Below are 18,567 nucleotides of genomic sequence, written 5' to 3'. Positions count from 1 at the left end.
TTTTCCTGCTTCTTTATGTGACTAGTAATTATTTTTATTGGAGGCTGTACATCATAAAATTTACAGCATGAATGACCAGATTGTGTTTTCTTCCAAACAATACAGTTTGAAGTTTGTTTTATCAAGCAGTGAACTTATGTTCAGATTATCTTGCTTTTTAAATTAGCTTTTTCTAAAGTGTGTGAAGGTAGGGGTCTAGACTAGATAGAACAATTTAAGTATGAATGTATCTGATAATAAAGCTCTCAAATATATACAGTAAAATTAATAAGCCTAGAGAAAATAGAGACAAATCCATAATCATAATTAAAGATTCTAAAAATACTCTCTCATTAGTTGATAGAACAAGTCAGCAAAAACTCAATAAAAATGAAAGATTTGTAAAACACTATCAATCAATTTGACATAATTAACATCTAAAGAATACTGCACTAAATAATAGAATACCCCATCTTCTTGAATGTGGAACATTCATCATATGCTGGGCCATAAAACAATTCTTAATAAATTTCAAAGGGTAGAAGTCATATAGAATATGTTCTCTGACCACCATGCCGATGTTAAATTAGAATTCAGTAAGAAAAGATGAATTAAAAATTACTAAAAACTTGGAAACTAAACAGTATACTTTTAACTAACCTAAACATCAAAGAAAAACCCACAGGGAAAATTAAAAATTATTTGGAACTGAATAATAATAAAAACACAAGATATCAATATTTGTAAGAGGCAGGAAAATTTATAGTATTAAATGCCTATCTTAGACACGAAAAAAGATGTAAAATCAATGATCCAAACTTCCATCTTAAGAAGCTACAAAAAGAAGAGTAGATTAAATTCAACGAAGAAAAACATAAAAGTAAAAATGAAAATAACTGAAGTTTTTTTTAAAAAGACCAAAACATTGAGAAAATCATTGAAACAAGAAGATATTTTTGAAAGGATTACTATAATTGAAAAAGCCCCAACCAGACTAATAAAAAAGAGAGAAAAGTCAAAAATGACCAATATCAAGAATGAAACAGGAGATATCACTATAAATCCTACAGATATCAAAAGAATTTAAAGAGAGGATATTATAAACAACTTTATGCATATAATTTCAACAACATAGACAAAACGGGTAAATTCCTCACAAATTACCAAAACTGATACAGGTAGGAATAGAATAACCCTATATTTGTCAAAGAAATTAAATTTGCAATTTGAAAACTTTCTGTAAAGAAAACTCCATCCCAGATGGTTTCACTGGTAAATTTTATGAAACATTTAAAGAAGAAATAATACACAAAATTTTTTTGAAAACAGAGAATGAGGGAAGACTTTCAAAACTCATACTATAAGTCCATCATAACACTAAAGAACTTCAAAGGAACAGAAAATTACAGAAAAATATGTTGCACGAGACTAGTCACGAAAATTCTCAATAGAGTATTAGAAAATTGAATTCAACAGTATATAAAAAGGATAATATATCATAACCAAGTGAAGTTTAACCAGAGGAATTCAGTTTGTTTTAACATTTTAAAATCAAGCACTGTAACTGGCCACATTGACAGATTAAAGGAAAAAATTACATAATTGTTTTAATAATTTAGAAAATGTTTTGAACAAAATTCAACACCCATTTATGTTTAAAAATGTCTAGCAAACTGGAATGAGAAGGAAATTTCCTCAAACCAGTAAAAGGCATCTATAAAAAACTAAACTTAACATCTCATTTAACAATGAAATACTGAATTCCTTTATCCTAAGTTCAGAAACAAGACAAAGACATTTGCAACCTTGGGGCAGGCAAAGATTTCTTAGAGAAGACATGGAAAGTATTTACTACAAAAGGATAAACTGATAGATAAGACTTCATCAAAATTAAAAACGTCTGCTCAACAACAGACAAATATATAAGTTATAGGCTTAAAGAAAATAGTTGTATCTTTCAAAGAGCTTGTATCCAGAATATATTAAAAAAAAAAAAGCTCCTACAACTTGATTTTTTTTAAAAAAGACAACTCAACTTTAAAATGCGCAAAGAACTTGACCAAATATTACACAGAAGAAGATATACAAATGACAAAAAAAGTTATTAAAAAGATTGCCAACGGCAGGCATTATCAAGAATGCGGGGCTTCCCTAGTGGCAGTGGTTAAGAATCCATCTGCCAATGTAGGGGACACGGGTTCAAGCCCTGGTCCGGGAAGGTCCCACATGCCGCCGAGCAACTAAGCCCATTCACCACAACTGCTGAGCCTGCACTCTATAGTCTGTGAGCCACAACTACTGAGCCCGTGTACCACAACTACTGAAGCCCACGTGCCTAGACCCCATGCTCTGCAGCAAGAGAAGCCACCGCAATGAGAAGACCGTGCACTGCAATGAAGAGTAGCCCCCGTTCAGCAATGAAGACCTACCACAGCCAAAAAAAAAAAAAAAAAAAGAAGAAGGTGGAGCAACTCCTGTATATTTCTTGTGGGATTGTAAAATGGTACAAATAATCTGGAAAGGTATTTTGCAGTTATACATACATCTATCCAAAGACCCAATAATTCCATTTCTAGGTATTTATCTAAGAGAAATTAAAACATATATCCACAAAAAGAAACACAAAAATGGTCATAGCAGCTTTATTCATAACAGCTCAAAGATGTACGGGTGTCCATCAGCAGGTGAATGAATATACAAATTATTATGGTATATTCATAAAAAGGAGTAGTACTCAGAAAAAAAATGAACTACTTATATACATATCAATGTAGATGAATCTCAAAAACATTATGTTAAGTAAAAGAAGCCAGACACAAAAGAATACTTACTATACGAACCCACTTATATGATATACCAAAACAATTTCTCTATAGTGATAGAAATCAGCTTAATGCCTGTCTATAAGCGTGTACATTTTAACTGGAAAACAGCAGAAGGGAACTTTTGGGGTTGTTAAATATATTTTCTGTCTTGATTACAGTATTAGTTATATAGGCTTATACATTCTTAAATATATCAAATTATGCAGTTAAATATATGTATTTCATTATATGTAAATCTTACCTCATTAAAAAATTTCCTACTATATTTCTATTTCTCAGATATATTTAAAGAAGTGATCTACCACCAGTTTTGTTTTTAAAACATCAAAATTTACAGTACTCAGTAAAATTTTAATCTTATAACTCTAATTATGGGATGAAAAATTTATATATATGATAAAAATTTTAAAACATCAACCTAATGTGAGATAAGAAACATAGTTTCTCAATATTCTTAGATGTAAGTAAGCAAAAAGGTTTACATCCATTTGTCACACACGCAATTTTGTAACCTAATTTTTTGATGTAGAAGATCAGTTTTGACTCGAAGGATCAAGAAAGATTTCTTAAAGGAGTTGGCCCTAAGTCATACTTGAAAGCTAGGAATTGAAATTGAAAAGCTGAATTAGATAATCTCTCAAATCCTACAAAATATTTTGTGAATCTATGAGATGGGATTTGTAGCAATAAGAGTATGTAATAAAATTAGGGAGAGGTAATAAAAGCTAGAACCTGGAAAGTATAAATGGCAATGGAAAGGGGGGTCTGATTATGAGAGAATAATTCAATGAGGGGACAATGGAGAGGAAAGGGCCAAAGGTAAAGGTCTACACCTTTTTCTTTCAGGTTCCTGGTCTGGACTCTCTTGCTACTCATATGTTTAGTGCTGTAAACTATATAAAAATGTCTTCTGATCAGTGATAACTCAGTCTAGATATTGCATTTAGAAATAATAACATCATTTGATTTTTTAAATTATTTGAGCTTAACTAAAAGTGATTATTTTTAAATACCTTTTTTAAAGTACAAAATCGTTATTTCAAAACAACACCATGTTTTTTTACAAAAGATTTTTAGTATATAATGTATTAAATACCTTTTAAAACAGGAAGCTGACGATAAGCTGCAAGTTTTGGCTGAAATATATTTTCCATTATAACTCGTTCCATAAAAAATAAGTCCTGTTGGAACTTATCAGATTTCAATACTGCCTCTGAGTTGTCTTCTTCTTCATCATGGACTGTAGCCAGAATTACATTTTCAATATCCATTAGAGAACTACCTTCACTAACTGTAAAATACAAATATGATGCAATGCTAAAATAATTCAAATAATATTAGCTGGTTTGTACATTCTAAAGATTTAAGAAATGACATTTTGCCACCACTATTTGTTTTCCTCCGGTATTTAACAACTTCAATAGACATTTATTGAACATCTTTTACAAACCAAGCACATACAAGATATACATAAATTATCTCATTTTGGAATTCTTAACCACTCAAAAAATGTGTGTTTTCCAGAAAATAAGCAATGATAACTCATAAGGTAATTTGTATCTCTATATATTTTTATTCAAACTGAAATAAAATTATTAGCAGTCTTCAGATAAAGGTTTGATTTGATTATTGCTTTATAGGAACAATAAATTAATTTTTATTGATTTTACTTTTATTGATGCTATAACAAATTACCAAAAACTTAGTGGACTAAAACCATACAAATGTATTATCTTAGAGTTCTGTAGGTTAGAGGTCTGACTCAGGTCTCACTGGGCTAAAACAAAAAAGTTAATAGGGTTATATTCCTTTCTGAAGGCTCTAGAGGAGGATTCATTTCCTTGCCTTTTCCCACTTCTAGAGGCCACCAGCAACCCTTCCTCTATCTTCAAGAGACAGCAATATTGCATCTCTCTGATAGTCTCCTGTCATTACATTTCTCTCTGACCAGAACTGGAAAAAGTGCTCCAATTTTAAGTACCTGTGTGATTAGTTTGCGTCCACTCCAGTAACCCAGGATAACCTCCTTCTCTGAAGATCCTTAATGTAATCACATCTGGAAAGTCTCTTTTGTCATGTAAGGTAATTTATTCACAGGTTCCAGAGATTGGGATGTGTATATATTTGGGGAATGATTATTCTGCCTACCACATTACTTAGTAAAAATAACAGAATGAAGGGGAATCCTGCATCCATGAAGATGGAGTAGACACTTTTTCTTATTCCTTTTCTAAATACAACTAAAAACCCTGGACATCATATATAAAACAAACATAGGAAGCCTTTGAAAACCTTTGATAAAAGGAGGCAAAGCAACAAGAGAGCTCAGGAAACAAGGAATGACACAGTGGTGAGTTCCCTGGATTCCTTATTGCTGCATATACTCCAGACAAACCTCCTCTCTCTAGCCAAAAGACCAGGAAAATAAAAACCTTGCAAGAGAAAAAAAAAAAAAACTTTTAGAATATAACCATTCCACTCCAGACAAAAACACAGAGAAAAAATTGTAGCCCCACCCATTCCACAAATTCCACTAGCCAAGTGGGGAGCCTAGACTTCCATCCTTGCCAGGCTCTAACAAGGCATCCCAATCTCCTAGCCTTCCAGTGGGTGTGGTGTCAGAAAAGGATCAGTAAGGAGCCAGGACTTTCAATCCTAACAATAATAATAACTGTGCTGCCCTTTCTGCAATGTCAGTGGAGACCAGTTGGGGAACATGGAATTCCACACCTATCTGGCAGTAACAAGATGTCCCTTCTTCTCCTCAATAGAATAGTCAGAGTTGGACTGGTAGAGTCAGAACTTACAGAACTGCCCCAAAGTAATAAAGCCAAGTCCCAATCCATGGTGTCAGGAAGTGGTAATGAGGTGCTCCTATCCCTCCCAGTCATACAGGTATCAATGGAAATCAGAGCTCCCCACCTGCCCCTGCAAAACAGTAGTGAGGAGATGATCCCCTCCCTCACTGTAATTGAAGGTCAAGTGGAGAACATGGATTTCTACAAAACCCCACTTCTACTCCCACCTGGCAGTAATGGAGCAGTAAATTCCCCTGTCAAAATAGTGTCAAACAAAGCCTGCTAAAAAGGAAGGTTTAGAGAAGATCCAGTTCTCATGACATAATGCCCAAAATTTCTAAATGTCAACTGAAAGTCACTCATCATAAAAAGACCCAAGAAAATCTCAACCTAAATGAAACAAAGAAAAAACAAAGAAAATCAATAGATGCCAACACTGAGATGACAGAGATATGTGAATTACCTGAAAGTTTAAGGCAATCATCAAAAAAATGTTTCAAGCATTTATGAACACATTTGAAACAAATGGAATAATAGAAAGTATTATCAAAGAAATTAAAAATCTTAGTAAATCAATTCAAGAACCAAACGGAAATTTTAGAACTGTAAAATGAAATAATCAAAAATTTAAAATTCAATGGATGGGCTGAACAGCAAAATGAAGGGGACAGAGGAAAGAATTATTGAATTTGAAGAGAGAACAATAGAAATTACCTAATCTGAAAAACAGAAAGAAAATAATCTGAAAAAAAAACAAAAAAGAACAGAGGCTCAAAGGCCTGTGGGACTATAACAAGATATCTAACATTCATGTCATTGGGGAGAGCAGAAAGAGGATGAGACTGAAAAATGTACTTGAAGAAATAATAGCTGAAAATTTAGCAAAGAATAATATAAAGAATCAAGAAACTCAGTGAATTCCAAAGGAGATAAACCTAAAGAAATCCACACCAAGACATCATACTCAAATTTCTCAAAACTGAAAACAAAGTAAACAAAAATATAGAAAGCATTAAAGAAGAAATGATGTCTTATATATAGAGAGAAATAATTTGAATAACAGCAGATTTGTCATCAGAAACCATGGAGGCCAGAAGGAGGTGGCACACATATTCTAAGTGATGAGAGAAAATAACTTTCAACCAAGAATTCTATATCCACTAAAAATATTTTATAGGAATAAAGGTGAAATTAAGATATTCTCAGATGAAGAAATACTAAGAGAATTTGTTGCCAGCAGATCTTCCTTAAGAATGGCTAAAGGAGAATGGCTAAACAAGAAGGAAATTATTTTTGAAAAGAATTTTGGAATATCAGAGAGAAAAACAGAATGTGGAGAGTAAAAATATAGGTAAATACAATTTCCTTCTCTTCAGTTTTCTTATTTATGTTTGATGGTTGATATAAAAAATTATAACTAGCTGATACAGTTCTAATGTTCAAATACTCCATTTAAATATTTAAAGGAAATATTTAGGGCAAACATATAAACAGGGGAGAGTGAAAAGATATAAAGGGGGGGAAGATTTCTACTCTTAAACTGGTAAAATGTCAACACAAGTGGACTGCAATATGTAGAGCATCCACTAAGAAAAGCTCCACAAAGAGATAAACTCAGAAATACCATATATATATTAGAATGGAATTGTGAAAAAAAAAATGAGTTACCAACAGGAAGACTGAAAGTGGGGGAATGGAAAAAGGTATTCCATTCAAATGGAAATTAAAAGAAAGCTGGACTAACTATACTTATATCAGACAAAATAGACTTTAAAAAAAGACTATTACAAGATACAGAGAAGGGCATAATATAATGATAAAGGGATCATCCCAACAAAAAGGAAAACACTTGTAAATATATATATACACTCAACATAAGAACATTTAACTACATAAAGCAAATTCAAATACACATAAAGGGAAAGATTTTATAATAATTTAACAAGAATTATTATAATCGTAGAATAATATAACAATAATACATAATTGTATAATAATAGAAAGGGACGTTTACACCCCACTTACATCAATGGACAGATGATCCAGACAGAAAATCAAAAGGAAACATTTGGCTTATACAACACATCAGGCCAGATCGTTTAATAGGTATACAAAACATTCATCAAAAAAACAGCAGGATACACATTCTTTTCAAGTTCACATTGAATATTCTCCAGGGTAGATCACATGTTAGTCCATGTACAGGTTTCAGTAAATTTAAGAAGACTGAAATCATATTAAGCATCTTTTCTGGCCACAAAGGTATGAGACAAGAAGTCAACTACAAGAAGAACCTGGAAACACAAACATGTGGAGTCTGAACAACATGCTAGAAAACAACAAATGAGTTACTGAAGAAATCAGAGAGAAAATCAAAAAATACCTTGAGATAAATGAAAGTGGAAATACAACATTGCAAAATCTATGGGATGCAACAAAAGCAGTTCTCTGAGGAAAGTTTATAGTGATACAGGTCTATCTCAGGAAACAAGAAAAATCTCAAACAATTTAAAATTACACCTACAGGAACTAGAGAAAGAAGAACAAACACCCCCACACAGTTACTAAAAGGAAGGAAATAATAAAGATCAGAGCAGAAATAAATGAAATAGGCACTAAAAAACAATAGAAAAAAATCAATGAAACTAAGAGCTGGTTCTTTGAAAAAATAAACAAAATTGATAAACCTTTAGCCAGACTTTTCAAGAAGGAAAGAGGGCTCAAATAAATAAAATCAGAAATGAAAGAGGAAAAGTTACAACCAACACTACAGAAATATAAAGTATTATAAGAGATTATTATGAACAATTACATGCAAACAAATTGGACAGCCAATTTGTTGTTTAGAAGAAATGGATAAAGTCCTATAAATACACAACCTACAAAGACTTATCATAATAAAATAGAAAATCTGAACTAACAGATGACTAGTAAGGAGATTCACTAATTAAAAACCTTCCAACAAACAAAAGTCCAAGACCAGACAGCTTCACTGGTGAATTCTACCAAATATTTAAAGAAGGATTATTACCTATTCTTCTCAAATTATTCCAAAAGATTGAAGAGGGAACACATCCAAATACACTCTATAAGGCCAACATACATACCAAAATCAAAGACAGTAAAAACAAAAAGAAAACAATAGGTCAACATCCCAGATAAACATAGATGCAAAAATCCTCAACAAAATATTAACAAACAAAATTCAACAATACATTAAAAGGATCATACACCATAATCAAGTGGGATTTATCCCAGGCATGCAAAGATGGCTCAGTATCTGCAACTCAGTCAACATGATACACCACATTAACAAAACAAAGGGTAAAAATCATATGATCATTACAACAAATGCAGAAAAAAGTTTTGATAAAAGTTAACATCAGTTTATGATAAAAACTGTCAACAAAGTGGTAATAGAGGGAACATACTTCAACATAATAAAAGCCATATATGACAAACCCACAGCTAATATCATACTCAAAGTGAAAAGCTGAAAGCATTGCCTTTAAGATCAGGAAAAAGACAAAGTTGTCCACTCTTACCACTATTATTTAACATAGTATTAGAGAGACCTTCGAGATGGCAGAGGAGTAAGACGTGGAGATTCCCTTCCTCCCCACAAATACATCAGAAATACATCTACATGTGGGACAACTCCTACAGAACACCTACTGAATGCTGGCAGAAGACCTCAGACCTCCCAAAAGGCAAGAAACTCCCCACGTACCCGGGGAGGGCAAAAGAAAAAAGAATAAACAGAGACAAAAGGATAGGGATGGGACCTGCACATCTGGGAGGGAGCTGTGAAGGAGGAAAAGTTTCCACACACTACGAAGCCCCTTCACTGGTGGAGACGGGGTGGCGTGGGGAAGCTTCAGAGCCGCGGAGGAGAGCGCAGCAACAGGGGTGCGGAGGGCAAAGCAGAGAGATTCCCGCACAGAGGATCGGTGCCGACCAGCACTCACCAGCCGGAAAGGCTTGTCTGCTCACCCACCTGGGCAGGCGGGGCTGGGAGCTGAGGCTCGGACTTCGGAGGTCAGATCCCAGGGAGAGGAATGGGGTTGGCGGCATGAACACAGCCTGAAGGGGGCTAGTGCACCACGGCTAGCCGGGAGGGAGTCTGGGGAAAAGTCTGGAACTGCCTAAGAGGCAAGTGACCATTGTTTCAGGGTGTATGAGGAGAGGTGATTCAGAGCACCGCCTAAACGAGCTCCAGAGACAGGCGCGAGCTGTGGCTATCAGCACAGCTGCCACTGCCAGGGGCCCATGATCCAGGGACAACATTCCTGGGAGAACACACAGTACACCTCAGGCTGTTGCAACGTCATGCCAGTCTCTGCCACTGCAGGCTCGCCCCGCATTCCATACCCGTCTCTCCCCTCAGCCTGAGTGAGCCAGAGCCCCCTAATCAGCTGCTACTTTAACCCCATCCTGTCTGAGAGAAGAAAAGACGCCCTCAGGAGAACTACACGCAGAGGCAGGGACAATTCCAAAGCTGAACCGCAGGAGCTGTGCGAACAAAGAAGAGAAAGGGAAATCTCTCCCAGCAGCTTCAGGAGCAGCGGATTAAATCTCCAGAATCAACTTGATGTACCCTGCATCTCTGGAATACCTGAAGAGATAATGAATCATCCCAAAATTGAGGCAGTGGACTTTGGGAGTAACTGTAGACTTGGGGTTTGCTTTCTGCATCAATTTGTTTCTGATTTTATGTTTATCTTAGTTTAGTATTTAGAGTTTATTATCATTGGTAGATTTGTTTATTGATTTGGTTGCTCTCTTCTTTTTTGTTTTCTTATACATAGATATATAGATTTTTTTTTCCTTTTTCTCTTTTTGTGAGTGTGTATGTGTATGCTTCTTTGTGTAATTTTGTCTGTATAGCTCTCCTTTTACCATTTGCCCTAGAGTTCTGTCTGTCTCTTTTTTTTGTTCGTTTGTTTGTTTGTTTAGTATAGTTTTTAGTGCTTGTTATCATTGGTGGATTTGTTTTTTGCTTTGGTTGCTCTCCTTTTTCTTTCCTTTTTTCTTCTTTTTTGTATTACTTTCTAAATTTTTTTATTTTTAATAATTAAAAATTTTTATTTTAATAACTTTATTTTATTTTTCTTTCTTTTTTCTCCCTTTTCTTCTGAGCCATGTGGCTGACAGGGTCTTGGTGCTCTGTTCAGGTGTCAGGCCTGTACCTCTGAGGTGGGAGAGCTGAGTTCAGGACACTGGTCCACAGGAGACCTCCCAGCTCCACATAATATCAAACAGCAAAAGCTCTCCCAGAGATCTCCAACTCAGCTATAAGATCCAGATCCACTCAACAACAAGCAAGCTACAGTGCTGAACACCCTATGCCAAGCAACTAGCAAGCCAAGAACACAACCCCACCCATTAGCAGAGAGGCAGCCTAAAATCAAAATAAGGTCACAGACACCCCAAAACACACCAGTGGTCGTGATCCTGCCCACCAGAAAGACAAGATCCAGCCTCATCCACCATAACACAGGCACCAGTCCCCTCAACCAGGAACCCTACACAACCCACTGAACCAACCATACCCACTGGGGGCAGACACCAAAAACAATGGGAAATACGAACTTGCAGCCTGCAAAAAGGAGACCCCAAACACAGGAAGATAAGCAAAATGAGAAGACAGAGAAATAACAGCAGATGAAGGAGCAAGATAAAAACCCATCAGACCAAACAAATGAAGAAGAAATCGGCAGTCTACCTCAAAACGAATTCAGAATAATGATAGTAAAGATGATCCAAAATCTGGGAAATAGAATGGAGAAAATACAAGAAATGTTTAACAAGGGCCTAGAAGAACTATAGAGCAAACAATGATGAACAACACAATAAATGAAATTAAAATTTCTCTAGAAGGAATCAATAGCAGAATAACTGAGGCAGAAGAACAGATAAGTGACCCAGAAGATAAAATAGTGGAAATCACTACTGCAGAGCAGAATAAAGAAAAAAGAATGAAAAGAATTGAGAACAGTCTCAGAGACCTCTGGGACAACACTAAATGCACCAATATTCAAACTATAGGGGTCCCAGAAGAAAAAGAGAAAAAGAAAGGATCTGAGAAAATATTTGAAGAGATTATAGTTGAAATCTCTAATATAGGAAAGGAAATAGTCAATCAAGTCCAGGAAGCACAGAGAGTCCCATACAGGATAAATCCAAGGAGAAACATGCCAAGACACAAATTAATCAAGCTTTCAAAAATTAAATACAAAGAAAAAATATTAAAGGCAGCAAGGGAAAAACAACAAATAACATACAAGGGAATCCCCATAAAGTTAACAGCTGAACTTTCAGCAGAAACTCTGCAAGCCAGAAGGGAATGGCAGGACATATTTAAAGTGATGAAACAGAAAAAACCTACACCCAAGATTACTCTACTCAGCAAGGATCTCATTAACATTTGATGCAGAAATTAAAACCTTTACAGACAAGCAAATGCTAAGAGAATTCAGCACCACCAAACCACCTTTAAAACAGATGCTAAAGGAACTTCTCTAGGCAGGAAACACAAGACAAGGAAAAAACTTACAATAACAAACCCAAAACAATTAAGAAAATGGTAATAGGAACATACAGATTGATAACTACCTTAAATGTAAATGGATTAAATGCTCCAACCAAAAAATATAGGCTGGCTGAATGGATACAAAAACAAGACTCATATGTATGTTGTCTACAAGAGACCCACTTCAGACCTAGGGACACATACAGACTGAAAGTAAGGGGATAGAAAAAGATATTCCATGCAAATGGAAATCAAAAGAAAGCTGGAGTAGCAATTCTCATATCAGACAAAATAGACTTCAAAATAAAGACTATTACAAGAGACAAAGAAGGACATTACATAATGATCAAGGGATCAATCCAAGAAGAAGATAAAACAATTATAAATATTTATGCACAAAGCATAGGAGCACCTCAATACATAATGCAAATGCTAACAGCCATAAAAGGGGAATCGACAGTGACACAATCATAGCAGGAGACTTTAACATCCCACTTTCACCAATGGACAGATCAGCCAAAATGAAAATAAATAAGGAAACACAAGCTTTAAATGATACATTAAACAAGATGGACTTAATTGATATTTATACGACAATCCATCCAAAGAAAACAGAATACACTTTCTTCTCAAGGGCTCATGGAACATTCTCCAGGATAGATCATATCTTGGGACACAAAGCAAGCCTTGGTAAATCTAAGAAAATTTAAATTGTATCAAGCATCTTTTCTGACTGCAGCCCTATGAGACTAGATATCAATTACAGGAGAAAATCTGTAAAAAATACAAAAACATGGAGGCTAAACAATACACTACTAAATAACCAAGAGATCACTTAAAAAATTAAAGAGGAAATCAAAAAATACCTTGAAACAAATGATAATGAAAACACGATGACCCAAAACCTATGGGATGCAGCAAAAGCAGTTCTATGAGGGAAGTTTATAGCAGTACAACCTTATCTCAAGAAACAAGAAACATCTCAAATAAACAACCTAAACTTACACCTAAAGCAATTAGAGAAAGAAGAACAAAAAAACCCAAAGTTAGCAGAAGAAAGGGAATCATGAAGATCAGATCAGAAATAAATGAAAAAGAAATGAAGGAAATAATAGCACAGATCAATGAAACTAAAAGCTGGTTCCTTGAGAAGATAAACAAGATTGATAAAGCATTAGCCAGAGTCATCAAGAAAAAAAGGGAGAAAACCCAAATAAATGGAATTAGCAATTAAAAAGGAGGAGTAACAACTGACACTGCAGAAATACAAAGGATTATGAGAGATTGCTACAAGCCACTATATGCCAATAAAATGGACACCCTGGAAGAAATGGCCAAATTCTTAGAAAAGCACAAGCTTCTGAGACTGAACCAGGAAGAAATAGAAAATATAAACAGATTAATCACAAGCACTGAAATTGAGACTTTGATTAAAAACCTTCCAACAAACAGAAGCCCAGGACCAGATGGCTTCACGGGCAAATTCTATCAAACATTTAGAGAAGAGCTAACACCTATCCTTCTCAAACTCTTCCAAAATATAGCAGAGGGAAGAACACACCCAAATTCATTCTATGAGGCCACCATCACCGTGATACCAAAACCAGACAAAGATGCCACAAAGAAAGAAAGCTATAGGCCAATATCACTGATGCAAATATCCTCAACAAAACACTATCAAACAGAATCCAACAGCACATTAAAAGGATCATACACCATGATCAAGTGCGGTTTATCCCAGGAATGCAATAATTCTTCAATATATGCAAATCAATCAATGTGATACACCATATTAACAAACTGAAGGAAAAAAACCATATGATCATCGCAATAGATGCAGAAAAAGCTTTCGACTAAATTCAGCACCCATTTATGATAAAAACCCTTCAGAAAGTAGGCATAGAGGGAACTTACCTCAACATAATAAAGGCCATATATGACAAACCCACAACCAACATCATTCTCAATGGTGAAAAACTGAAACCATTTCCACTAAGATCAGGAACAAGACAAGGTTGCCCACTCTCACCAGTATTATTCAACTCAGTTTGGGAAGTTTTAGACACAGCAATCAGAGAAGAAAAAGAAATAAAAGGAATCCAAATTGGAAAACAAGAAGTAAAGCGGTCACTGTTTGCAGATGACATGATATTATACATGGAGAATCCTAAAGATGCTACCAGAAAACTACTAGAGCTAATCAATGAATTTGTAAAGTAGCAGGATACAAACTTAATGCACAGAAATCTCTTGCATTCCTATACACTATTGATGAAATATCTGAAAGAGAAATCAAGGAAATACTTCCATTTACCACTGCAACAAAAAGAATAAAATACCTAGGAAGAAACCTACCTAAGGAGACAAAAGACCTATATGCAGAAAACTATAAGACAAAGAAAGAAATTAAAGATGATACAAACAGATGGAGAGATATACCATGTTCCTGGATTGGAAGAATCAACATAGTGAAAATGACTATCCTATCCAAAGCAATCTACAGATTCAATGCAATCCCTATCAAACTACCAATGGCATTTTTCACAGAACTGGAACAAAAAATTTCACTATTTGTATGGAAACACAAAAGACCCCGAATAGCCAAAGCAATCTAGAGAAAGAAAAATGGAGCTGGAGGAATCAGGCTCCCTGACTTCAGACTATACTACAAAGATGCAGTAATCAAGACAGTATGGTACTGGCACAAAAACAGAAATATAGATCAATGGAACAGGATAGAAAGCCCAGAAATAAACCCACACACATATGGTCACCTTATTTTTGATAAAAGAGGTAAGAATATACAATGGAGAAAAGACGGCCTCTTCAATAAGCAGTGCTAGGAAAACTTTGGATCTGTCACCTCAGGCAAGGGCAGCAAAAGCAAAAATAAACAAATGGGACTACATCAATTTCAAAAGCTTTTGCACAGAAAAGCACACTATCAACAAAATGAAAAGGCAATCTACCAAACAATAGAAGACATTTACAAATCATGTATCTGATAAGGGGTTAATATCAAAAATATATAAAGAACACATACATCTCAATATCAAGAAACCAAATAATCAGATTAGAAAACGGGCAGAGGACCTAAGTAGGTATTTTTCCAAAGAAGACCTACAGATGGCCAACAGACACATGAAAAGATGCTCAACGTCACTAATGATCAGGGAAATGCAAATCAAAACTACAATGAGATATCACTTGAAACCTATCAGAATGGCTAACATCAAAAAGACAGTAATGACTTCCCTGGTGGCACAGTGGTTAAGAATCCACCTGCCAATGCAGGGGACACGGGTCTGATCCCTTGTCCAGGAGGATCTCACGTTCCGCAAAGCAACTAAGCCCATGAGCCACAACCACTGAACCCACATGCTGCAACTGCTGAAGCCCACACACCTAGAGCCCGTGCTCCACAATAAGACAGGCCACAACAAAGAAAAGCCCGTGCACCACAACGAAGAGTAGCTCCCACTCGCTGGAACTAGAGAAAGCCTTCATGTAGCAACTAAGACCCAACGCAGCCCAAAAAAAAAAAAGAAAGAAAGAAAGAAACGACAATAAATAACAAGTGTCAGCAAGGATGTAGAGAAAAAAAAACCCTCCTGCACTGTTGGTGGGAATGTAAATTGGTACAGCAACTATGCAAAACAGTATGAAGATTCCTCAAAAAACTAAAAATAGAATTACCATATGATCCAACAATTCCACTGCCTGGTATATATCTGAAGAAAATGAAAACATTAATTTGAAAAGATACATGCACTCCAATATTCATAGCAGCATTACTTACAATAGCAAAGATATGGAAACAACCTAAGTGTTCATTGATAGATAAATGGATAAAGAAGATATGGTATATATATAATGGAATAATACCAAACCATAGAAAAGAATGAAATCTTGCCACTTGCAACAACATGGATGAATATAGAGGGCATTTTCCTAAGTGAAATAAGTCAGAGAAAGACAAATATTGTATGATTTCACTTACATGTAGAATCAAGAAACCAAAATAAATAAACAACAAAAACCAGAAACAGACATAGATACAGAGAACAAACAGGTGGTTGCAGAGGAAATGAGTGTGGGTGGTTGGGTGAAACAGGTGAAAGGGATTAAGAGGTACAAACTTCCAGTTATAAAATAAGTCACAAGGAAGTAATATACAGCATAAGGAATATAGCTTATAATCCTGTAATAACTTTGTATGATGACAGGTGGTTACTGAACATATCCTGGTGATTATTTCATAATGTATTTAAATGTTGAATCAGTATGCTGTAAAACAGAACCTAATATAATATTATATCCATTATATGTCAATAAATTTTAAAAAGAATAGCTAAAAATCCAAAAGAAGTAACAATATCAAATATTGCCAAGAATGAGAGCAACAGGAATACTCATTCATTGCTTGTGGCAATGCAAAATGGTACAACCACTTTTGAGGACAGTTTCATAGTTTCTTAAGCTAAGCATACTCTCACTACATGATTCAGCAATCATACTCCTAGGTATTTACCCAAATGAGTTGAAAACTTATATCCACACAAAAAACCAACACATGAATGTTTATAGCTGCTTTATTTATAATCACCAAAAACTAGAAGCAACCAAAATATCTTTCAATAAAGTAATAGATAAACAAACAGTGGTACATCCATATAATGTAATATTATTCAGTGATAAAAATAAATGAGCTGTCATGATAAGACATAGAGAAATCTTAAATGCATATTGTTTAGTGAAAGCAGCCAGTCTGAAAAGGCTGTATATTATACAATTCCAACTATATGATATTTTGGAAAAGGCAAAAATACAGAGACAATAAAAAGATCAGTGGTGGCCAGGGGTATAGGGAAGAAGGAATGATAGAATAGGTGGAGCACAGGAGAAATTTAGGTCAGTGAAATTATTCCATGTAAAACTGTAACAGTGGAAATATGTCATTATGCATTTGTCAAAACTCATAGAACAGTACAGCACAAGGATTAAACTATAATGTAAACTATGAAGAATAATATATTAATATGGGTTTATGAATTGTAACAAATTTACTACATTAATGCAAGATGTTTGAAATAGGGGAAATTTTGTGTGGAGTTGGGACAGAGATGGAGTTATATGAATCTCTCAGTACTATCTGCTCAACTTTTCTATAAACCTTTGCTTAAAATGCCTACTCATTTTTTAAAATCTAAAACCCTACTGCAAAAGGAAAAAAAAGCCTTTAAGAGAAAATAATTTTTCTCTGTGAACTGAGCTATGGCCTTATACACTTTCAAAAATGAAAACTATTGGCCTATTTTTCCCTTGAATATGATAACAGAGGTTAAAATATAACCCGTACATTCAAAATTTAAATGGAATAGAAATACTTCTTAAAGCAATATGGATCATATTTAACTTTCTTCTCTTTGTGTTTACATTACAAAATCTCGGAGTCAAAAAGGACCTTAGAGGTGACCTAGTCCTAGTTTTTATCTGAATTACTTTAATTCTCAATAAATCTGATCATTCGGCTCTGTTGCATACATTTTTCTATGTTTTATTTTCTCCCTTTTCCTAGTTCTGGGGTCTCCTATTCCACTAACTGGCTATCATAATAAAATAAAATTTATTTTCACTTTGTATTGTAGTTATTGAATATAATTATATTATCCCTTTTTGCTTTTAAAAGCACACCCATACGCACATGAAATAAAAGACCCGCAATTTGAGCCATTTTCCTTGTAGGACCTTCCACTAACACTTTTTTGTGGATCAATGGCTTTAATGGGGGTGGGATAATATATTTTGAAGTCTCATGTAATTTTTAGTCTAAGATTGATTTTTTTCCTAGCAATTTTTGGAATCTTCTAAAAGCAAACCTACTGTATGGACATTAATACTTAAATAATAAAAAATAATGTTTCTTTAGTGGTTACTAATGATTCATTCTTCCCCTTCACTTTCCTCTGGGAAAATGAACTGGTGTTCATTATAAATAACTTTCAGTAAAATATGGATATAGTCTACATACCGTAAGTATCATTTAAAAAAACCAAAAGGATATAGGTAACACATCTAAAGTTTAGACATTTTTAACATTAAACTTGAGAAACAATGATAGAGCAAGTTATAAGGTGATAAGTTCCATGAATCTGTATCTCTGAAGGGTATGTAGTCATTATAAATAAGGTCATTGTTTTCTGAAAATTACCAATTCTTTTTAAACTTGGCTTTTCAAAATATTTACTGATTTACTATTTTTAAATATTACATTTGTCTTTGGGTCAAAATTAGTGAGAGTAGAAATATTTGAGTTCAATTTATGAAAATTTACCAAAACTTTACAAAACTTTGCCAGGGTATAGTTAGTCTGAAGTAAAGACCATCCCTTAAATGTAGTAATATAATTCTAGAAGAAAAAGACTCAGAAGTT

At 34.5% G+C, this 18,567-nt stretch overlaps 1 protein-coding gene across 1 annotated transcript in view; it reads right to left on the bottom strand.

Annotated features, from left to right (window-relative positions):
- The window catches only part of DNAI4 (dynein axonemal intermediate chain 4), a 119,340-nt gene that overhangs the window by 44,281 nt on the left and 56,492 nt on the right, over positions 1-18,567 (bottom strand). Inside the window, exon 8 of the mRNA XM_022581148.3 lies at positions 3,901-4,095. Coding sequence (XP_022436856.2) covers positions 3,901-4,095 — 195 coding nt within the window. The remainder of the gene's footprint in view (positions 1-3,900; positions 4,096-18,567) is intronic.

Source organism: Delphinapterus leucas, chromosome 1 (genome assembly GCF_059928025.1).
Source record: "Delphinapterus leucas isolate spDelLeu-1000000601 "Yukka" chromosome 1, BTC_Dleu_Yukka2, whole genome shotgun sequence".
Classification (NCBI taxonomy): Eukaryota; Metazoa; Chordata; class Mammalia; order Artiodactyla; family Monodontidae; genus Delphinapterus; species Delphinapterus leucas.
This window is presented reverse-complemented; position numbering and strand designations above follow the sequence as displayed.